Source organism: Dreissena polymorpha, chromosome 3, assembly GCF_020536995.1.
Source record: "Dreissena polymorpha isolate Duluth1 chromosome 3, UMN_Dpol_1.0, whole genome shotgun sequence".
In the NCBI taxonomy this organism is placed as follows: domain Eukaryota; kingdom Metazoa; phylum Mollusca; class Bivalvia; order Myida; family Dreissenidae; genus Dreissena; species Dreissena polymorpha.
In genome coordinates this window covers 53,879,230-53,903,458 of record NC_068357.1, presented here as the reverse complement: position 1 = coordinate 53,903,458, position 24,229 = coordinate 53,879,230, and the positions used below count along the sequence as shown (strand labels likewise).

The 24,229-nt window shown below is 34.1% G+C and overlaps 4 protein-coding genes and 2 long non-coding RNA genes across 10 annotated transcripts in view; 2 read left to right on the top strand and 4 right to left on the bottom strand.

Annotated features, from left to right (window-relative positions):
* Nucleotides 1-23,757, bottom strand: part of LOC127874189 (E3 ubiquitin-protein ligase TRIM23-like) — a 43,122-nt gene extending 19,365 nt beyond the window's left edge. The window contains exon 1 of one of the 2 annotated variants that reach the window (XM_052418396.1): nt 23,615-23,757. In XM_052418396.1, the coding sequence (XP_052274356.1) occupies nt 23,615-23,704 (90 nt within the window). In that variant the 5' untranslated portion in view covers nt 23,705-23,757. Of the gene's footprint in view, nt 1-2,295; nt 2,524-23,614 lie in introns of those variants that run through there. The other variant, XM_052418397.1, reaches the window with a different exon arrangement.
* Nucleotides 3,751-12,434, top strand: LOC127874191 (putative nuclease HARBI1). Its single transcript, XM_052418400.1, has 5 exons — nt 3,751-4,028; nt 9,577-10,072; nt 11,102-11,328; nt 11,492-11,599; nt 12,223-12,434. Exons 2-5 carry the CDS (start codon nt 9,578-9,580, stop codon nt 12,380-12,382), a joined length of 990 nt encoding a protein of 329 aa, XP_052274360.1. The 5' UTR covers nt 3,751-4,028; nt 9,577; the 3' UTR covers nt 12,383-12,434.
* Nucleotides 4,491-8,259, top strand: LOC127874188 (uncharacterized). 4 transcript variants are annotated; one of them, XM_052418391.1, is made up of 8 exons: nt 4,491-5,138; nt 5,321-5,688; nt 5,798-5,962; nt 6,154-6,330; nt 6,475-6,741; nt 6,951-7,020; nt 7,140-7,490; nt 7,691-8,259. In XM_052418391.1, the coding sequence occupies exons 1-8, from the start codon at nt 5,036-5,038 to the stop codon at nt 7,990-7,992; spliced, it is 1,803 nt and encodes a 600-aa protein (XP_052274351.1). In that variant the 5' UTR covers nt 4,491-5,035; the 3' UTR covers nt 7,993-8,259. The 4 variants fall into 4 exon arrangements, with proteins under 4 accessions (XP_052274351.1, XP_052274353.1, XP_052274352.1 ...); XM_052418393.1 differs by lacking the exon at nt 5,798-5,962 and having other exon boundaries at nt 6,160-6,330; XM_052418392.1 differs by lacking the exon at nt 5,798-5,962.
* On the bottom strand, nt 6,873-7,829 carry LOC127874195 (uncharacterized). Its single transcript, XR_008046692.1, has 2 exons — nt 7,689-7,829; nt 6,873-7,494 (listed from the first exon to the last, which is right to left on the bottom strand). It is a non-coding gene; the product is annotated as an uncharacterized LOC127874195 (long non-coding RNA).
* On the bottom strand, nt 12,664-16,539 carry LOC127874192 (uncharacterized). Its single transcript, XM_052418401.1, has 6 exons — nt 16,050-16,539; nt 15,149-15,319; nt 14,731-14,866; nt 14,135-14,206; nt 13,922-13,975; nt 12,664-13,345 (listed from the first exon to the last, which is right to left on the bottom strand). The coding sequence occupies exons 1-6, from the start codon at nt 16,183-16,185 to the stop codon at nt 13,240-13,242; spliced, it is 675 nt and encodes a 224-aa protein (XP_052274361.1). The 5' UTR covers nt 16,186-16,539; the 3' UTR covers nt 12,664-13,239.
* LOC127874194 (uncharacterized) lies at nt 18,472-21,596 on the bottom strand. Its single transcript, XR_008046691.1, has 3 exons — nt 21,523-21,596; nt 20,837-20,964; nt 18,472-20,462 (listed from the first exon to the last, which is right to left on the bottom strand). It is a non-coding gene; the product is annotated as an uncharacterized LOC127874194 (long non-coding RNA).
* Nucleotides 23,758-24,229: the final 472 nt, after the last annotated feature.

Here is a 24,229-nt window from a genome sequence, read left to right as displayed (position 1 = left end):
GACTTTATAAACTAGAACATACGATATGACACTGTGCTAACAATGTTCCAAACACTAAATAAACAACTAAATACATACAACAATCAAAACACTCAAATACATGTATGCATAATTAAATGGATTCTAATTAAAAAACAAACAAGTAATCAAACCAAGGAAATGAACGCTCATTCTTGGAAAATTAGCACCCTAACAATAAATCATTTGGGAGATGGTTGATGTTGAGGATTTATATTTCTGGTAATTATTTTGTTGTGAAAAATGACATAATAAATAATGTTCTTAAAGTTTTGAGTGACATTATAAATAATTGATAAACATTATAAATAATACATTTTTTTTATAAACTTTTGATCTTTATTAACCGTTTTACATAATAATGATGATGTACATGACACATTTTTTCCTAACAAAGCAAGAGGTCATAAACAGGAATGATATTAAGCTGTATTTAATTTTGCAATTTCTAGTTAATTTCTAAACAGCTTACCTGAAGAAAGTGTTCCTTTAATATAGGTACTCATAGCTTTTGCATTATTTAAATAAAAACATTGTGTTTCAACATGCACATTGAATATTCCACAGGGGTCACTGATTCATCATAAAAAAGGTTCATCAAACACAACCCCAAATACATTTACTGCTGCAATAAGAAAACTTATCTATTAAAGGAAGCATAAGGCCAAAAAAAAAGGTCTGGTTCTGGTCTCCTTGGAAAAAAAAACAGGGTCTGTAAGTAGTTTTTTTTTACGGGTACTAGTGTGACGATTTTGGCCGGTATTTAATCCTTTAGGTTCATTATTCTTTGAGTACATTCATATTGTTTACATCAAAACAAAAGTACGTTTCCCATTGGCAAATCGTTAACTTTTTGGTAAGTTCCACGCACACGTATGTGCATTTAAGATTGCTCATTGTATTTTCATGTACATAATTTAATTATTTAATAATACAAGTCGGTTACAAACATGCACAATATGTTTTTGCAGGATATAGTAGTAGTATAATACAGTTACTGCTTGAAACGGTAGGGTTGTGTTTTCAAGAAATAGTAGGGTTGTGTCTTTAACAAGATGGTCACGTGAACCATTAGTATATAAAGCGCTGCTATGCTGGGAGCAGGCAGTCTGCGTTCGATTGCCGATCAGAGCACATCGTTAAATAGGTTGCATTTATTAGAGACCTTATACCATTGGAATTATCTGGGACTTTGGATGCCTTTTGAGTAGAAGTGACCCACGCAACTTTGCGCATTACACCATAGCTTGCTGGGTAGCTTCAATAGAGACTCAAACCTTTGTCTGGGTCACAGGTTTTTATTGGTGATATAAGACGGTGCACGAGTCTGGTCTCGTAGGTCAGCCTGAGTCTGTCAAGCTACTGATTGTCGCTTGTACAACACTGACCGATTGTCTTCCTTGCATAACACAGAGGGGGGACATTGATTGTCTTCCTTGCGTAACGCAGAGGGGAGACACTGCAGACTCTTTGGTATAAGTGCAAGTTGACCCAAGTCAACCCGAGTAGACCCAAGTCAACCCAAGTCGACCCAAGTCAACCCAAGTCAATCCAAGACACCCCAAGTCGACCCAAGTCAACCCGAGTCGACCCAAGTCAACCCGAGTCAACCCAAGTCAACCCGAGTCGACCCAAGTCAACCCGAGTCGACCCAAGTCAACCCAAGACACCCTAGGCGACCCAAGTGATCAAAGCAATCCAATTCGCACAGGGCATACAGAACCGGCTTGTATATCAAATCATACGGCTAAGGAAAGCCCGAGGAAAAGCCATTATATATATATATCTCGAAGGAACGGTAGACACGTTACACTAGAATGGAAGGCTACTAAAGCTTATATTAAGAAATACATGTTTATATATGCTTTGTTTGCATGATATTACATCTTATATGAACAAAAATGAACAATTCTTTTTTTGGCGACCCCAATAAAAAGTTGAGCCTTGAGGGTCGTCGCCGATTCGGGAGACACGGTCGGGCGACCCGAAACTGACCTATTTTGTTGGCCTAATCAGTTTGAGCAAAAATGGGTACACATTTAATTAATGATAGCTTATTTTATATCTTATTTGCAATAACCCTTTGGGTCAACAAAACTGGTTCATAAGTGATACGATACAATGAATAATTTTAACTGAACTTGTAGAGTGTGAACCAATGAATAAGTGAATGGCAGTAGCATAAAATATCCGTCAAGGCCCATAAAAAACAAAATGTCATATGGATGGCAATAGAAAATACAAAATACGTTTTCCTGAAATAATACTATGAATTACATTTTCATTTTTCCTAGTGCTGTATGGGAGTAGATGACTATTATTGCATACACTTCCACATCCAGCCATGTTTACATTATGAAAAGTCTGCTTGATTGGTATTCTTACATCTTCGTAGTTATGCACTGTAAAGTGTTACGTTGGTAGGTTGTATATTTAAATATGATTAAAAAATTTCTTCAAAACCAATATTTACAAAAGTTATGACGAACAAGATATTCTAATAGATTTGCCTTATGATCAATTCTACTCGATTACTATTGTCATGGTTCTTCATTCGGTACCCCTCGCAGATTATCGTAATCGGACTCGGGAGAAATACGGGTTGAAAGTAGCCCGCCCACGTGATACCATTCTAAGAATGTTACAACAACAAAAACAATAACAACGATGGCGTCCATAATTCCTGTAGAGTTTGTACTTGCTCTGGCTTCAGAGCATAGAAAATCCCCATTTTTATCTTTGCAAAATGTAAACAACCCGCAAAACCGGCCATGTTTGTTTTTACTATGTAATTTTGATTCGCGTAGGCCCGCGTAGGTAGACCACAATACCGCTTCCGAAATGTGTATTCATACTATCTCCTTCGAGGTACTTATCCGATGTTTGACGGAAAGGGCCGAGAATGTGCGATTGATGGTTCTTCTACAATTAATACGCATCTGACATTCGGTACCCCTCGCAGATTATCATAATCGGACTCGGGAGAAATACGGGTTGAAAGTAGTCCGCCCACGTGATACCATTCTAAGAATGTTACAACAACAAAAACAATAACAATGATGGCGTCCATAATTCCTGTAGAGTTTGTACTTGCTCTGGCTTCAGAGCATAGAAAATCCCCATTTTCATCTTTGCAAAATGTAAACAACTCGCAAAACCGGCCATGTTGGTTTTTACTCATTCGGTACCCCTCGCAGATTATCATAATCGGACTCGGGAGAAATACGGGTTGAAAGTAGTCCGCCCTCGTGATACCATTCTAAGAATGTTACAACAACAAAAACAATAACAACGATGGCGTCCATAATTCCTGTAGAGTTTGTACTTGCTCTGGCTTCAGAGCATAGAAAATTCCCATTTTCATCTTTGCAAAATGTAAACAACTCGCAAAACCGGCCATGTTTGTTTTTACTATGTAATTTTGATTCGCGTAGGCCCTCGTAGGTAGACCGCAATACCGCTTCCGAAATGTGTATTCATACTATCTCCTTCGAGGTACTTATCCGATGTTTGACGGAAAGGGCCGAGAATGTGCGATTGGGTTTTTACTATGTAATTTTGATTCGCGTAGGCCCGCGTAGGTAGACCGCAATACCGCTTCCGAAATGTGTATTCATACTATCTCCTTCGAGGTACTTATCCGATGTTTGACGGAAAGGGCCGAGAATGTGCGATTGACGCATCTGATATAAATTTACTAAAGCTGAGAACCAGTATAAGTTCTATAGGCCAGGGCCGGTATTCATAAAGCACCTAAGGTGAAAATTACCTAAGGTTACAAATATTTTCCTTAGTTTTATGCGTTTTTTCCCTTAACTTTGCGAAATTCCCTAAGTTTGTATTCATAAAAATCTTAACCTTAGGAAAATCCTTAGGACTGTTATTTTTCCCTTAAAAGTTAAGGTTCGTACATAGCTGCCTTAACTTCTCGACTAAATCCTTAAATATGGCGACAAAACAGACGATATTTTCATTTTACAACAATTTCTGCGTTTAATTTTCATAAAAAGGTATGTATTTTTTACTTTTGTTGTTCGGTGTTTAAGACTACTGTTATATCGGGTTATGGATGTTTCGGTAAATGACCAGTTCGGTAAATTGATTTATAGAGTAAAAGTCGTGGATGTTTCGGTAAATTGATTTTATATAGGAGGTATACCTACAACGAGGTGTTAATGACACCTATTATCGGCTTACAATAACATTAGGGGCATTTATTTGCAAACTGTGGATTAATTTTGATGTACATTAATTGAGTTGTTTGGTACTAATTAAATTATCTGTTTAAATGTACGATGTTTGCAAAGTGTTATTATTAATTATCCAGGCTTGCAACCTATTAAATTTCTAATCGATGGAGGTAAATTATATATTAAGGTCATGATCGTTTTGTATTTTATATATGTTTTTAAACATTTAGTTGATAAATACCTTAATTAAAGCAGTTAAAAAAATATAATAATGTGGCTCTTACAAGAGGTGGCCTCCACGTGGCAAGAGCTGGGCAACATATTCATTATGTTGGCAAACTACCTCATGTTTATGTAATGGTTAATTTTCGGTGGTTTAAAATAATAAGATCAAATATGTTTGTTTCGTATGTAAATAAATTTCTCGCTTTTTTTTCCTACAAACAGTTCTGCACATAAGGTATTATTCTTAAAATAATCTTGATATTTATGTTTAGATCGTGAACATGCTTTAACACTGGTGGCCGAGTTTTTACATACACGACCAGTAACTTTCAAACTGTGAAATAAACAAACGTTTTCCTTCTTTAATCATGTTTACCAAAAAATACTGGTGGTGACATCAAAGGATGTTTATTTGTGGTAAAAATAACATTATTATGTAATTAGGTAATTATAAAATTATCATGGTCATTGTCAAATAAGAAATCAATGAGAGGATGAAGAGAAAATTTTCGCGGGTTATCGAGTAATTATGGTAAGTGTTGTTGCTCAAATGTTAAAGTATGTATATAGGCAGATGATTTCTTTTACTGTATCATACAATCATGGCTGAACATCCATGTATTTACTGCAATATTGAGGTCACTTCTCGTGCGCACGCTATTGCATGTGATTCATGTGGAAGATGGAGTCACCGTAGACACACCGGTAAGTCTTAGTAATTTCTTAGTGATAATATAGATACATTAAAATTGTGAATTGTGTTGTCGCCTGTAATGTCGTGATTTAAAACTGATCATAAGTAATGCCTTAATTAACGTAAATTAACAGATAATGGTTGTAAATATAAAAATCATATTATGTTATAACTTTGCTTTATTTATTTTTAGAAATTACCCATCAGCAGTACATGCAACTGCGCAGTGGTGAGGTACAGATAGAGTGGTTCTGTAATGGTTGCAGGAACGTCGACGAACCACCACCACCACTTGAAATCCCGGTATCGCCACTCAGAAATCTTGCACAAGAAGATCTAAGACATGGGGGTAACACTACCATACCAGATGTGTCATTCGACCTAGCCCAAGAGTACGAACGACCAACACCAGTGGTAGACACGTCTTTACCTGATGACCTTGAGCTGAACGACGAAATCCCCGCCGACGACGCCGTAATTACGTATGAGATTGTGGAGTCCGGGACTAAGCGAGGTGCGGCGAAACTGATCAGTTCGGATGGATATTCTTACACGAAGGGGGTATGTATTTTACGTTTCATTAAAATGAATTACATACATTGATAATTCGTTACACGCATGTTGAATTCACTGAAATAAATATTACACATGATTTGTTTTATCATTTTAGGTAACGTCCGGAGAGAGACAATTCTGGCGATGCTCGGTGCGAAACAAGACAGTAAAATGTCCGGCATCCGTGAAACAGTACCGCGACATGTTCACATCGGGTGTAGCAGGACACGTTCATCCACAAGATCCTGGTGCTACAAAAAAGATGAAAATAGCTAAGAAGGTACGATTGTTTGGCTATTTTATTATTGAAGTGTAATTTATTTTGCAAAATCTAACTTATAATCTTATCTAGCTTATAATATGGATATTGTCTTATAACTTATTTTATTAAATCTATTTTACTTTGAAGTGTATTTTATTTTGAACAATATAATTTATAATTATAGATAACTTACGTTATATTTGTTTCAGGTGAAGGAACTGGCGCGAGAACGTGTCTTTGAGCCAGCCGCCGTAATCGTGGAACGTGTCATGAAGGATATGGTGGCACCAAACGATGTCAGCCTACCCAAACCAGCAAATCTAGTTCGTGTTGTCAACCACCACAGACGTCTCCGTCCCGATGATCCTAAAGACTTAGCGTTTGAGGTAAGTAGGCGTCCGGTTATATCAACATTACTGTATTGCGCTACCTCTCCTTACATATCATTTAATAGTTAAATTATTTAATTATTAAACTTTTGTTGCAATAATAATGTAATAGAACCCAAAATATTTATTTTTTTATTTCAGCTTGACAGAAACTTCATCGGAGAAGACTTCATAGTGGACGACCTTGTTCTGGACGGTGCTCGACACATCGTCTTCGGAACGCAGCGCCAGCTGGATCTACTACGACAGGCAAAGATGTGGTATATGGATGGCACCTTCAAGGTGGTAAAGCAGCCGTTTTACCAGCTACACTCTATCCACACATTTGTGAAGAAGGGGGAAGATGAGAAGCAGGTGCCACTGGCGTACGCTCTGATGTCGAGGCGAAGTAAAGATGATTACGTTCAGGTATTGTGTTATATTATAACCGAATGTATAACCGAATGTAGTAATATTATTTGTAATAATAATAATAAGAAGAATTATAATATCATGATGATGATGATGATGATTATTATTATTATACAACAACAACAACAATTCGCAAAAATTTAATGTAGTAATGTTTGTTAATAATATAAATTAAACTAAATAATATTTACGTTCTTATTTTTCAGGTTTTCAGGAGTCTACGTCGCAGACTGGGGGATCTCTCTGTAGAGTGGATTATGTTAGACTTTGAAGCTGGTAAGTCATAAAAAGGTTATGAAAACGACTAAATTGATTTGAGTAATTTACTTTTGTAGCAATAACATAAATAATACATGTTTGATTACTATTAATTTCTATGTATTTTCTATTTTCAGCAACTTGGCAGGCGATAAGAGAGGTTTTTCCTGATGCCGTGATACGGGGATGCGTCTTCCACTTTACACAGCGGATATACAGGAAGATCACCACAGAGGGACTGAGTACCGCGTATCAGCAACATGGTGACAAGTTCGAGTTCTTCAGGAAAATTATGTCCCTTCCTTATCTACCAGTTGAACAGATTGAACCGGCATTCAACAGGCTGATGGAGGTAGCTGAAGGAGTCGGGGGTCCCGTACTGCGGGTATGCGAGTACATTTCCCGTACATGGATCCACGGCAGTGTATGGCGACCCCTCAATTGGTGCGTGTTTAGAGAGGAGGTGCGAACGAACAACGACTTGGAAGGTAACTATAATACAATTAGCATTATTAATTTATAAGTATGAAACAATTCACATTGTATATTTTTCGTATATTAATCTTATACTTTCATATCATACTATAACGGTAATAAGCATTTGTTTCATAATAATGTTATTAAAAACTGATAAAAAAATGACATAATCTTGTTATTAAGTACAAACATGTTTTTATTATAATTACAGGATGGCATAGACGCATCAACGCACGAGCGTGTTCAGCCAACCTCGGGCTTTACAAGTTGGCCAACCTTCTCAGAGAGGAATCTGAGACTGTTGATCTTCATATACGGCTGGTGAGCCAGCACCTTCTCACGAAGATCAGGCGGAAGAAGTATGTTACGATACACGGCAGACTGCATCAAGCATGGGATGACTACGAAGAAGAGAAGCTGACAACAACTGAACTTCTGAGGATCATCAGCCACATCAATGCCCTCGGACCATCCACAGCGGTCCACCACATGCTCGACGACGACGAGGCTTGAAAGATGAACGACTGATATGGTTGAAATGTAACATTAAATTGAACAGTGTCGTACATGTATCTAATTTGTATTAGAAAATCTGAATGATAAAAATGTGTTATAAAAATGTAAAAATATTGTAGTGCGTCAAAAATGTATCTAATTAATATGTGCTTACTCCCTCATTTTTTTTAAATGACATGAAATATTCAAATATATATATATAGTATCCAAGGTTTAGTTGTTGCTTATTTATATTATATGGTAAATAAAACGGATTACAAAGTAGATCAGTTATTATTTATTTATTGAACCGATTTGTTAGGGCAAAAAATGATATCAGTTATTTTGGCCGTAAAACCCATTGTTCCAGTACAGTAGTCAGGTGCCAGTGTATTAATTTGATAAGATAATGATCATCACGGAAGCTTGCTATTACACAGTGTATTCATTCGGCTGGCGTTGTGTTATATGTCAATTTTATCAGTTTTCAAGTATGTGTATCTCTTCGCTTAACTCAACGTTCAATGACACGCGCACTTAACATAATTATAAAACATAACGCGTATCATTATATTACTTTTTATTAATTACGTACACGTTTTAAATTTTATATATTGTTTTTTTGTGTGTTTTTCGCAACCAGAAAGAAATAATAAAACATATAAATAAATATAAAATTCAACATGAAACCTTTATTCTTTAATCATAAAAAACTTTTTAAAATAGCATTAAACGTAATTGCAGAGCTTACATTTATTCCGCCATAAATCATTATTTCTTATTTTTACTATTATGTTATAATTTTGTTAATTAAATAAAAGCACCAATTTAAAAACCAAACAACAGTATTGCGTTATTTAAATCGTAAAATTAACTAAATTCTTTACCTTAGGCATGGCATTAATTACTCAACTCAAAAGTAATCCACAGTTTGCAAATAAATGCCCCCAATGTTATTGTAAGCCGATAATAGGTGTCATTAACACCTCGTTGTAGGTATACCTCCTATATAAAATCAATTTACCGAAACATCCACGACTTTTACTCTATAAATCAATTTACCGAACTGGTCATTTACCGAAACATCCAGCACCCGTTATATCACTCACAATCGGTATTTACGCATACCGGAACTTCATAACAAATATGGCGGATCAAAATATACGCCAACTTATTTGATCAAATGTCTGTGTTTGTTTGGTTCAAACGATGTCTGGGTGTATGATAACGTGAACCATTCTTTTGTTTGTGAAATAAGTCATCAAAAGATTCGGTTTGCTTTTCGTACATCCGGACTGTTCACCATTTAAAATCGAACTAGAAGTTGACGTCGAAGAATGAGATAATTTTTAATTTTGTGTTTGGGCAGCGTTGGAACTGGATTAATAAAAATCATTATCCAGTGGAAATCCCATCTGTCCGATATATTGACCCATGGTCCTGGGAGCATGAATCTTACTTGTGTCAACCTTGATGATTAGTGTCAACTGGCCAGCCTTTATTGTTATATTAGTTTCATCAAACAGGTACTGTTTATCTATAGTAATCTATGTTTAGTTTTACATGACAACATCTGCTGAATTGTAAACCATTTTATTGCAGAATGCCAAGAAGAAACTTCCGTGAACGTGTAGATGTTTTAGATAAATTAAATAACACTGAATTAATTGAAAGATACAGATTTGACAGAGATGGAATTTTATTTTTAAACCAGCAGCTTGAGCACATTATATCTCCCACAACTCAAAGAAATCACAGTCTCAACAGCATTGAAAAAATATTATTAACACTGCGCTATTTTGCCTCATCAAGCATACAACTTAATGACGGTGACATCCATGCCGTAAGTCAACCAACAGTCTCTCGGTCGATTACTGCAGTAATCGATGCCCTGACACTGCCTGAAATTGTGAGGCAATATATTTGTCTGCCCACAACTTTATGGGATGTCAGACAACAGAAAACGGACTTTTTTAATGTTGCTGGCTTTCCCAACGTTATTGGGGTTGTAGATGGAACACATATCCAGATACAGGCACCAACAGTTGATGAACCACAATATGTCAATAGAATGGGGTACCACTCCATTAACACACAGGTAAACTGTATATGCCATGCTCCTAGAAAGACTGCTTTCATATAAACAGTGTATATTATAGTATAATATAATACATTACATTGTGCGTGTTTTCTACTTTAGTCAGTCCACACATTGGCTGCATTACATGAGGACCACTTATTATATATATCACATCTATTTGTCATTGTAGCTTGATTGGTCATTGTTGGATGGGTAAGTATTAACTTGCATGTACCTCGGGTACTCACTTAAGTATACGTACATGTACCTCGGGTTCAGTAAATATACTTAAACGTACCCAGTCAATATTATACTGTACCCGAGTTGTATTTCCCCCTAAAACAGATGTAGTAAAACGTGCTATCGATTACAGTTAAACGATATTCAATTGTTCATCTTAAGCAAACTTCTATTTAAAAAAACTGCATCAACATGCCTTTTGAGTATTAGTTCCGATAATATAGAGGCCATTAAACAGAAAGTTGACATAAATGACAACACAATTAATTAAAAAAATAGTCGACAACCACCAATTTAGCGTTAAAATTCCAGGATAAATTTTAGTATATTTACAATACCGGGGTACTATGTTAGTTTACTTAAGAGTACCCGGGTACATGTGAGAAGTACCCAAGCCGACAATGACCAAAAGAGCGTCATTGTATGTAGTTGCTTATAAAAAAATATTTACATAGACGTGCATACATGAACTACAGTAACATACTTGCATATCACTTGGACTTCAATATTGATATGTATTTTTTGTGAATGTTGAGCTTAAAAAAATACAAACATATTTTAATTTGTTAGAAAAATCATTCATCGCTGGTGTAGTTTAAATTCTCAACTAAAAAATATAATTTATAGATGTTTGGGTCATATAAAAATAATTTATTGAAAGGTTAAACTCCTCAAACTTCAATTTGTCCATTATTTATTAACGCCCTGCCAATAGTAATAAATGATATACATATTTAATTCGAAAATTATTTTTCAATGACAATTGACTTTGTGTACATTTATACACATTACTGTTTCTTTTGACAGATCATTTTTGATGCTAGCTACCATATTAGAGATATTGTTCCAAGATGGCCAGGTTCGGTTCATGATGCCCGAATCCTTCGTAACAGTGGAGTGTACCAGTTCATGGAGGACAACATTGAGCAAGAAAGACACCAATACTTGCTGGGGGATTCGGGCTACCCCTGTAAACGCTGGCTTTTGACCCCATTTTTACGGCCTGATGGTGAACATCAACTTAACTTCAACATGTATGAACCAAATTACAAATTTTTGGATAACATGGCTATAAAAATATATCTGTTGGTCGATAAAGATATTCGAAAATATTGCATACAATGCACATGACTAACTTTTAACCCAGTAGTACTTATTGGTAATATAAACTTTATGTTATTTCTTGTTATAATTCAGTGCTCATAAACGAACCAGGTCTGTGGTGGAGAGAGGGATAGGGCAGCTGAAACGAAGATGGGGTGTGCTTCATGGGGAGATAAGAATGCAGCCACTCAAAGCATGCAAGTATGTTCAGTTTGGAAACGGTCAGATCCATGGTGTTTTTAACAACTAACTGTGCCACCAACTTTAAACACCCTTTATTGTATGAAGTTAAAATGCACAGTAAATTGATCTCAAATAGTTAATTATAAGCATGTCATTTCATGATTTTTAAAGAATTACATGTTTTACAGCACCCATTGGACAAAAAAGTAGAAGCTGCTTGTTTAAATAGAACACTTTCATCAAATTTGACAAATTTACTTTGCTCTTTCTCTATGCATACACACCAGATTCTGAACTGAACTACAGTTATTATTATTAAAAGTAGTAGCATAAGTATTATTTGCATTATATTTTAACAAATACAAGTACTATAAGTTACACAGTACAATAATTCATAAAAACTTCTCTGTATTCAACAATAACCTAGTAATCCCTTTGTATGCATGTATTTTTAAACCAAAATATCACCACATGTTGATTTAGAAACAAAATGTGTCACTGTGTTACCATATGTTCATGTTTCAAATATATAAATTGTTAAAATAGTCAACATTAACATGAAATGAATTAGAACAATATATACCCTGACAAATTGTGTAAAATACTGGCTCCAATAACTAAAAATTTAAATTAAATTTCAGGATCATTTTGTGTTGTGGTGTATTGCACAATATCTGCAAAACTAGGAACATTCAAATGGATGAAGTGAACATTGAAGAACTGCCAGACCAACCAGAACATTATGCTGGGCTTGAAGATGGTCTTCACTACAGGAATGTTATTGCAAACACATTTTTCTAAACTGTTGCTTTTATACCTCTAGTATGCCAGTATATATATATATATATATATATATATATATATATATATATATATATATATATATATATATATATATATATATATATATATATATATATTACAAATACTAAACATGCATCTGTAAGTTTATATAAAGGTATGTATTGGAGAAACACAAAAACTTAACTTGTATATGGAAATGATAATCATTTTCATATACAAGTTTTTGTGTTTCTCCAATACATACTTTTATATAAACTTACAGATGCATGTTTAGTATGTGTAATATAAATATACTGGCATACTAGAGGCATAAAAGCAACAGTTTAGAAAAATGTGTTTGCAATAAAACACAAAAAACTTGTATATGGAAATGATTATCATTTCCATATAAAAGTGTTTGTGTTTCTCCAATACATAATTAATCATCATTGATATATATTAACAATAAATTGTTGATGCAATAATAAATGTTACTGTTCATACATATACTCTAGTGTGAATAGTGTGGTAAATATACATGAAAACAAAGGTTTAACTTCTTTCAACAAAGCAAACTTGCATACTTAATTTAAATAATTATTTTAGCATTTGTGACATTTCAAACTTACTGCCTACAATTAGTCCAAATATCATAAAAAACATAAAGTTGATAAAGTTCATGAACAGGAATAAAACAAATAATAGAATTATATTATGTGTATTTTATCAAAAATTAAATTATAATTTTGTTATGAAGATAAAGTATAGTTATATTTAAGAATAACTAACCTTAAATATAACTATACTTTATCTTCATAACAAAATAATAATGTAATTTTTGATAAAATACACATAATATAATTATATTATTTGCTTTATTCTTCGCCAAGTCGCGCCAACTGGGCCTTGTACAGTCTAATTTGTAGTTCCATCTTTCTCTTCTTCAGAACATTCAGTTCGTTCAGACTACAATGACTGCAACTAAAAGGATACATTGTATTTTAAATATGGTTTTTTAATTATTTAATTTTAATTTCATTCTCAAAAATAAAGTTGATATTTTTAAATGGCTTCTTTTTTGTTATAATGAAACATTGTAAATATTGATAGCACTACATGTTCAATCATTCATATTTTGCACATGCATATGCTATCTAGATCAATGTGTAGAATAATTTATTATATTTTAAAATACATTCATTTAAATCAATAACTACTATAAAAGAGACATGGTTCCGAGATGGCTGGGTTCAGTGCATGACGCACGAGTCCTCCGAAATGTAAATAATGTATATGGGTTTTACCTCAGTGACCTATTTAATGTGTCAACATGATATTAAAGGGACTTCTTTATAAAAATGGGTGTCTAATCCTTTTTTTTGTCTGATTTTGTTTAAAAATAATGTATGTTGTGTCTCATTTAGTTGAGGAGACATTGTAAAACTGTTTATAATGTTAGACACTATCTTATATTCAGTATATTACAATACTTTAACCTATTGAAAATATAAAGACAATTTACAGGTAATAAGTTGTGTAACTTTGAAAGTATTATACCATGTGGTAGCTGGTTTGACTGCAGAAACAGCATGTTCCCCATTTGTATCGAGTCTGTAAAAGTCAATTGGCTTTTTTTTAATTAGTTTGTGATATTCAATAAGTTTTTGAGTTTGTGATATTCAATAAGTGTTTGAAACACACTGAACGAAAATTTAAATAAATTTAAGTTGTATTCTCATTAATACATGTATATCCAGCCCAAGAGTATACCTTCTTTTCACAGCTCTGTTGTCACATTGTTGTGGCGGTGCAGGTGATGGTGGTTCAACTGTTGTTGCTTGACTGTAATATATATTTTGTTTGCCAATGACCATTCTATATGCTTGCATTTTCTTTTAAACAATGCTAAGTACAAATTAGATAGAATTATGAATATATTGTACTTATTGTTTGTATGCAACAAATACAAAATATATTTTAAAATGGAACAACAAAAGAGTAATTGTAATTTTGGTGTTTTATATTTGTGCAATCACAATTTGAATTTCTTTTATGGTTCTAATTATTGATCATTACTAGTAGTTGAAATAGAAAGCCAAGCTTTTGGAATGGGGCATTATTGTAAGTTTGTGTTTTAATACTTGTATTATGTTGTTAAGATACTTTTGCAATATTGGTTGTGTTCATGCTATTGGCCTTTTATTGCATTTTACTCCATAGTTTGCGATATTTTTAAATTATAAAAAATTGTCAAAGTACCTTATGTGTGTTTAAAAGAATAGATTTATGCCAGTTTTGTGTATTGGTTTGTACCTGAATGGTGTAAAAGGTTGTAATACATTCCATAACAATGAATATTAAATTACCTTGTGTCTGTCAACTGGATAAAGGTTGTATCCAGGGTGAATGGGGCAACGCCTTGCACAGCCGCACTCTCCTTTCCAACAACTGCCATGACGGACTCAGTTATAATATCATATTTTGACTGGAAGGGAGCACTTCCTGTAATGTGTCAATATAAATGTAGGTTATGTACAGGCAGGAAAATTAAGTTCTAATCTATTATTGCTGCTTTGAGAGAAGCTTTTTGGACTTGCATTTACATTCTGAACTTCCATTTTCACATTGACATCATATACAGGTAATTTATTGCAATTTTTAATTTTTGAAAGCATTTTAAAATGTCATGTGGGGTGTATAGTATAAATATAAGTTTTTATTAAAGAATAAATAATATTAATGGTGTTACTACAAACATATTGGGGAAAAAAAATTAAGTTTCACCAGTCAAACTTAGCAGGCGCTGGTGATCATTATATATCCCCCTGTGCTTGGAGACATTGTTTTCCCATTTTTTTTCAAGCTGGTCTGCTGTGCGATGTGGACCAGTGGTATTTGCAGAGAACATTTCTGCAATTTCAGCCCACATCTCATTCTTGGTTACCCTGGAAATCTCTGCATAAACAATAATAAAATGCTATAGCCAAGTAAAATGCCACATGACTTTTTGAGAGTACATAAATGTGCTCATGTATTTTTAGCTCGGCTGTTTTCGGAGAAAATCCAATGTATTGTCATAACCAGCTTGCTGTATTGTGTCGTCCGCGTCGTGCTAAAACCTTAAAATTTTGTTAAACATTTGAACATTGGTTCTAAAATGAAAGTGCTTCCATCTACAACATTGAAACTTCATATGTAGCTGCACCTTGATGATTTCTACACGCCACATCCATATTTGGGTCACTAGGTCAAAGGTCACATGTCACTGTGACCTCTTAAAAAAAAATTCTGACAATCTTTCATTTATTCAAAACTGCACCTGCAGCCGAACGTTGGCATCCTTTATGCGGTTCTCTTGTTATGTTAACATGACAACATTTTCAGTAATGAAGTAACAAATAGTATTTCACCTTGTAATTGACATCCACATTTGAAAATACAACTTGCATGGATGTAATACGTATTCGTGTTGGAACATGTATTCATTTTATAATTGAACTTTTTTTTTTAATATTTAGCAAATTCTTTTTAACAGAATAAGGCAATGAAACAATAATTACCATTTTAATTTAATTCTAAAACATTTTCAAATATATTTAAGAATATACCTAAATATTTGTTTCCCAATATGTATATATGAACAAAGGAGAATTATGATTAAAACAAATCATTATAAATTACTCACTGCTGGTAAACCTATGGATATTGTACTTGTGACGCGAAAGGCCCGTGTCTTTATATTCCTCGCCCATAAGCTGAGAAAGGAGAGAGTTTTCTTGCATAGAAAAATTAGGCGATCTCTGCTTTGCCATCTCAGCCATGATTATCGTCTGCGTTTACTTCCGGGTTTTTCCAATTGTGTACATGCTTATTGTTGTTGAAAACAAGGTCGACGAGAAAAGTATGTTATCGATACAGAAATAATGTGGCAACTGTTTCGATACATACCGAATCCGTAAACCTCACATATATATATCCTTTTTGTATCAATTACCCACCATTAACACTAGTAAAACCCGTTCAATTTGATTACAACGTATTCCGCCAAACAATTGTCTGCCATTTTGCGACCTAATTATAGATTCGGTGAAGCGGTTACTAAAATAGTACGAATCGTCGCACAGACGAAATCGGATAATTTTGCCTTAGTTTTTAAGTTGAAATCTTACCTAAGTATTAACCTAAGGTTCTTTATGAATACGAAAGTTAAGGAAATCCTTACCTTAGGAAAATAGTTTGATAACTAAGGAAATTTCTTCCTTAAACCTTAGGTGCTTTATGAATACCGGCCCAGTTCATTGTTATTGTTTTGATTCCCGATTTTCGCGCATGCGCAATGCACTGGTAGTCAAAAGCATCGCTTGCAGCTAACGCAAAGCATATGGATAACGAGACTTGTTTAGTCAATAAATCGAAAAGAAACTAAAAAACAACACCTAAATAGTATTTTAAAAATATCATGTTTAGTGCCAAAAGAATGCATTAACACATTTATTTGCATTTTAAAAAAACGCGTCATTAGCATAAAAGTAATAAAGATTGTCTGAAGACTGAACGACAGAAAATTCGACGCAACAAAGAGCTCTATGCATTAGCCGTATAATTATTTGCAGAAAAGCTTCAATAAAAATAATGATACATCTAATAATAAAATTATAATTATCAATTGCATGCGTAAACTAGAATAATAAAAATTAGTGATAGCTAGAATGTGTCAGTGTTTCATTGAAAATAAACGTACTACAAAGCCCTATTAAAAGCGAAGTTCATGACGGTATTTACATGTGATTTTAATTTGGATGGGTGTTGTTCAGAGAATGACTTGAGGAATATTAACATTCAACTGAAAAACACAACCTCACATGATGTTAATTGAACTGTGTATTCATGTATTTTGTAAACTCGTTACTAGTGATCGAGTATGAGTGACAACTATCTAACATTTAACAAACACGCACAAACACACACACACAACATAATATATATACATATATAATATAATATATACACATTGTTTCATTATTATTTACCCACATTGATGTCAAACGTAATTTCTTGTTTTTATGATGTATTTCGTGCATTGCCGTAACATTACATCTTCATACGGAATGACTTATTTATAATTAACCGATGACCGATGACCGCTAAATACGTTAAATATTTTTTATTTACATTTTATAATTCATAAATACTTTATTTTTTATAAATAAAACGGGCTTGTATCTTTACCGTGTTCAATTTCCGATTATCTATAGACTTCAAATTTGTACAATAATTGTGTAACATATCTAATTTAAGCAACTGTTAAGTATGTCGGTGGTAAATTTATTCAACCAAATGCCTAGTTACTTAATACTACCAGAATGAAGACATGGTGGCATCATCAATTGCGTTTAATGACCAGATTGTCATCTGCCACCTAGTGTGATTTATGACACCATCCCAGCAAACAATCTATATGGGACCCATATGGGTCCCATGTGGGCACCTATATGGGCCCCATGTGGGCTGCCAACATGGGACCCAGATGGGAAGTGCAACCGGGCTCCACATGGGTCCCATCTGGGCTGCCCCATGAAAGTATATGGGGCAGCCCAGATAGGACCCATGTGGAGCCCGGTTGCACTACCCATCTGGGTCCCATGTTGGCAGCCCACATGGGGCCCATATAGGTGCCCACATGGGACCCATATAGGTCCAACATGGGCATCCCTTTTACTCAATATGGGCTACATACAGGCAGCCCTTTTACTCAATATGGGCTACATAAGAGTAGCCCTTTTTCTCAATATGGGCTACATACGGGCAGTATTGTTCTAAATATGGGCTACAAACTGGTAGCATTGTATTCAATATGGGTACACAGAGCCTGTAAAATTGTGGACAACACATTAATGGAAATTCAGGTTATGTTAGAAATAATATGTAGGTTGCAAACATGAAATACTGTGTTCAAATTGAACATCAGACAAAAGATTCTTGTACATGTACTTCCAATTTCATTTTTTTAAATGTTTTATCTATTTCTTCTTGCTGGAACAGAGCGATATCAAAATGTTCAAGCGCTAAATATCATTATCCTGCAAGCAATACAAGGTTTTTGTTAAAAGACTTAAAAATTTATTAAAGTACTCTCAACTTTTATTCACATAAATTATTACACACATATACATGGATACATACATACATAGCAGGAGGATCCCACGTTAACTATTCTACCAGAGAATTCTAAAATAATATGGTGATTCCTAACTTTTTGAATGTAACATCAGCAAAAATATTTTACATGAAGTTGCTAACGAAAACATGTTTCTATCTAATGTTCTATCCGCATGGAGTAATGTTACTCATAATCTATAAACCCAAACCAACAGTAAAACTATTTCATGGAACAATAAAGACTTCAAGCAATAAGACGTTTTTCTATAACATTATATATGTTGACCAGTTATACAACTATAGAATTAAGGACTTCTATTATTTTGATATTTAATATATAATACATATACAGAATACCTTCAAGTATTTTCCTGATGTACTACACATTACTCAAAAGCATACCCATGCATATTAAATCTTTAACCAATACAAATAACACACCATGTACTCAAAGAACATTTGTAGAAAACATCAGAGCTCCAGATAAGGGCCGTACAGACGTAAATACGGCCTTTTCATGAAGGCTTACGCATTTATTTTTATGAACTGGACGTACAATTACGACTTTAATATCCCTTTTACGCATTTACGAAAAAAATCTGGCCGTACTGATACGTCGGTGTCAGCGCGGCATATTTGTTGGTCTCTAACCTAACGGCCTCTTTCATTAATTTAAATTACCGAAAAGTTGTAGACTGGGTTCCAGTATTATTATCTATTCTGTGGCGTGATTTCCGGTAACTTGTAAGCCCGTCAAAAACAATATGTCTGCGAGCATGGAAGGCCGGCTTAACCGAAAGCGGTTCAAATAAACACTTTGTTGTCATATAATGGCTACATACGGTCGTCTAACCATTCTGACATTCAATCTGTAAGCCCAGTTGAAGTGTTTGCTTGAGCGTTTAACTGTAATAGTTGGCAAAGTCTATGCCAACTTTGACAGTTGACTGCTTAAGCAATGATTCTTTTGAGATGAGACAGTGACATTGGTGTTCATTTACTTAGCTTACAAGTTGGCTTGTGTTTTCTTGTCAAGCAAAATAAAGTTATAGTATTTAGTCATGAGTTTTAATGTGTAGTTGTATTTGCATCATAATTCAGAATGGAAAACCTAATAAAGTAACTGTTTAAGAAGCAAAATATATTTATTATAATTGCTGCAAATGTTTCTGTAAAGTAAGGTATACACCCATCAATATCCAAGAACACGGGTAGTACAGTACTACCTGTATTTTTGGATATGGTAGTACAGGTACTAATTGATTTTCAGCGTTACTCCTTTTCTTTCTGTCAGTGGCAATACCGTTACTAATTTCACAAATCCTTATCTAGAGCTTTGAAACATACTTGCAAGACTAAACAAAATATTTTATAAACTAGAAATTAAAAACCCTGCAAAAAAATCCAAAACTCAAATAAATGGCAAATCCTTTTTCGAGAACAAGTCCATATTATTATCTTTGATATCTTCATACATTCTAGTGTTTTTCGTAATTGCACATGATATATATATATATATGTCTTTTAAAACCTTCAAAAACTGGAATGCTGTTTCTTCTTTTGCAAAGGAATATATACCATTTCATTTCCAGATAAAAAAAATTGTATGCTTTCTTAGAAGATGAGCCTTAAAGGAATGGTTTAGGATCAATGAAGAAAGAACTGTCAATTACATTGACAACATTGCTTAATATATTTGATAAAAAAGCTTGAACTATGCAGCAGTCCTAGAAAAGATGGATCGTAGCTTCATCACCAAGATGCTCTTCAAACTCATCCATTTGCTCAAATGTTCCAATTGGAAGACTGATGTTCTCTGGCAGTTGCATTGGCTTGTCATCAGTAGCTGACCTAGCCAAGAGCCGCTGCAGCATCCGCTTCATTTCCCTGTTCTCGTCTCTGATTGTTTCCAACACCGTTAAAATCTGTGTAACTGCATCTGAAGACAGAGTAAAAAAGAACTGTACCTAAAATTATGTTGACAATAATATAAATCACAGCTGGGTCTTATATAATTATATCGGATGTGTGCCGATATAACGGCGGTGGGCCCGATTTGTCCCAACAGCTGTTGTACGGCTAGGGCTGATTATAGCAACTTGCACCTATATGCCTGTCAACGTCAATTTGTTTCTTTTATTAGTAGAAGTATGTATTATTATAGATCACTAAATGACTGTGTATTTTATTTATTTTTTCAGTTGGATTATCTGTTTACATCATTTATTTATGTAATTAACTATCATTTAATAAGCAGTAATTCCAAAAATGAAATTATTTTAAGTTAAAGTTTCAAGCACAAAAATTAGTTACTTTGTCCTATAAACTGGGAAGGCTCTTCAGCTGGACTTAATGGGAGTGACCGGCCTCTGTCATGCACTGCTGGACATTCCTTGTAAAGACGATGTTGGCAAACCAGGTGGTGGTGAATATTTTATTTTCTGAAATAAATTTGTACAATAAACATTACGAAATTAATTATTTCCTAATACACAGACTTCTTAAATATTCTGCAAATATGTGTTTAAATAATCATTAAAATTTGTCCACAGGCAGACAACCTTGGCTTGCGTGCAAGTAATCAAAGACCTATAAAAGACATTATATTATAATATACGTTTCAATTAATATTATCAATGTATGAGATATGCAAGATTCTCATGCATTAGCATGATTACTAATTTAGTGTTTCATTTTGTCAGACATGCGCCTGTCTGCTATAAATAGTTTGTATTGAATTTTAGGCAGAATCAAGTTGAATTAAGCAGTTTAACTAAGAGATTGATCTATGGCGATAAACGAACGTTACGACTTACGTCGCGAAAATACATGACAAAGGCAAAGCGATGAAGAAATCTAATAATATGCAATTTAAATTATTAAACACACAGGCATTCATTGAAGTAACAGATAAATAAATAATGCGTGATCAGCAATATATATCTGATTTCAAAAGAAATATATAATTACGTGTATAATATCACAATTTAACAACTTACCGTTTCGAGTGTTTTTGTTTTGAATGTTTTCGCGAGGCGGAATTAACATCTGCGCATGCGCATATTATTTAAATACTTTATTTTTCTGCGCGATTATTCAAATTGAAATTATCTCTTGAAAATAACTTCATATTAATCATAGTAGCTATATACATTATTTAAAACAAAGCCATATCAAAAACAGAATTTTCAAAAAAAATGTGCGCCCGATAGCTGATTTTGTCCTTTGTTGGGCGGCCCAAATGGGACCCGTATGGGACCCATAAGGGCTGCATATTATTTGCTTATGCATTCATTTTATATTTTTGGGTAAAATATTAGCAGTTGAGATTAAGTTTGTCATACATATGTTTTAAGAAATTAGTTTTTAATCAAATAAAAGTTTATATCTTTTTCCTGATAGCGCAATAATATGGGACCTATATGGGACCCTTAAGGGCATTCCCATATGGGCTAACCCATATAGGTCCCAAATGACTCCCATTTGGGCTTACCCATATGGGTTTGCCCAGAAACAGCCCGGTAGCTGATTTTGTCCTTTGTTGGGCGGCCCAAATGGGACCCATATGGGACCTATATGGACTGCATATTATTTGCTTATCCATTGATTTTCTATTTTTGGGTAAAATATTAGCAGCTTAGATCAAGTTAGTCCAGCATAAGTTTTAAGAAATGAGTTTTTAATCAAATAAATTCAAGTTTACATCTTTTTCATGATAGCGCAATAATATGGGACCTATATGGGACCCTTATCGCCATTCCCACATGGGCAGGCCTATATAGCTCCCAAATGACTCCCATATGGGACCCGTATGGGACCCATATGGGCCGCATATTATTTGCTTATGCATTGATTTTCTATTTTTGGGTAGAATATTAGCAGTTTAGATCAAGTTAGTCCTACATACGTTTTAAGAAATGAGTTTTTAATCAAAGAAATACAAGTTTACATATTTTTCCCGATAGCGCAATAATATGGGACCTATATGGGACCCTTGTGGGCATTCCCATATGGGCTAGCCCATATTGGACCCAAATGACTCCCATATGGGCTTACCCATATGGGTTTGCCCAGAAACAGCCCATATGGGACCCATATGTGCATGTTTGCTGGGATGTTGTTAGTTAGGTCTGGACAATATCTGATCAAAACGAGATAATCGGATTAGGCAGAACAAAGGGGCAATTAAACACCGGCTTAAACGATTTTAAGATTGATGCAAACAATCAAATGAAAACTATTGCATTTAATTTAATTAAATGTTTATTTAATGTGTCAACATGTTAGTTTTCCCGGACCAGGGTAAAGGTCCCTGCCCAGACAAATACCATTATGGTTAATTTGTAAATGTTTTTTATTTGGATTTGATCTATTTATTCATTGTGTTCAATCTTAGTTGTTTCAGTAACGTAGAACAACTTGTTGGCATGTTGAAAAATAAAATCTAAATATAATCGTTTAAATTTAATCGATCACGATCTATTTCTCCCCATTGATTGTATCTTTCTTTTGACTACCAATATAGCCCGGATGTAAACACGCAGGTACGCGTGACGTCACGCGTGAACTGGTCTATCGAACAGTCATGTGATATTTCAAAATGGTGGACGGATGTTGTTTTGGTTTTGGTTTTGAGTGATGACCATATTTTGTTTCGTTTGTGCATTTATTTTCACACAATGGCAGAGTATCTTGAAAAAGATACTTCCCCAAAGAGGAGACCCGATGATGTCCAATCGCTTGATTCATGGAGCGATATAATTCCAGACTCCCCAAACTCGGATGAAGTGAAAACGAAACAAAAACATCACGAGATGTTATTGAACCCGTCTAAACTAGCGACGATTACAGAACCACCGGAATGTAGGAGGACGCATGTTAAGTTAAATAAATCACCATCAACTAGTGACACAGGAAGATATGGCGGTTCGAAATTCTTTATGGTACCTGACAACATAAGTGAAGAAAGAACAACTTCTCCCCTGAAGATGAAACAGACAAAACATGCACATATATCATTTGATAATGACATAAATCATCATGTAACTGGGAGTTTAATTTTTACAGATTCAAAATCAGAAGGGAACCTACCAGATCTTGTGAAAAAAGAATCAAGTCAGTGTTATGACTGTGAAAATCAGCCAAGAAGTTTGGAGCCATCATTTGGTTCCTCTTCCACATTTTTAAAATCTCCACAAAAACAGTCACATTTACATAATGTGTTAAACAATAGACAGCGGACTAGTCACAATGACTTAGATAGCAGTGATATTGATCAGGCTGATAAAATGAAAAATAAATTGATGTCAGTTTGGAATAATGTAAAATATGGTATGTATTATATATCTTGTATAATTGTTGCAGTTTTACATATTAATATTTTTACAACATCAATCGGGGATTTCAATAGACTTTAAAAACCAGGAGTCAATGACCCCTGGACTGAAATTTTGAGGAGTCAAATTAAAAAATGCAGGGGTCAATTTTGAAGCGCGTTAATTGTGTTTTTGTCTGTATTATTCAATTTTTTAGATAAAAATATGCTCTAAGAGTAACATAATATCTTAAAAAGTTATATTGCTTTATTAAATAACAATACCATGATAAAAAACACAACATATTTTAATGAATTGGTACATTAAAATCTACTTCCTTTTAAAACATTTAAGTCTTTTAACACATTTAAGTAATTTAAGATATGTACCA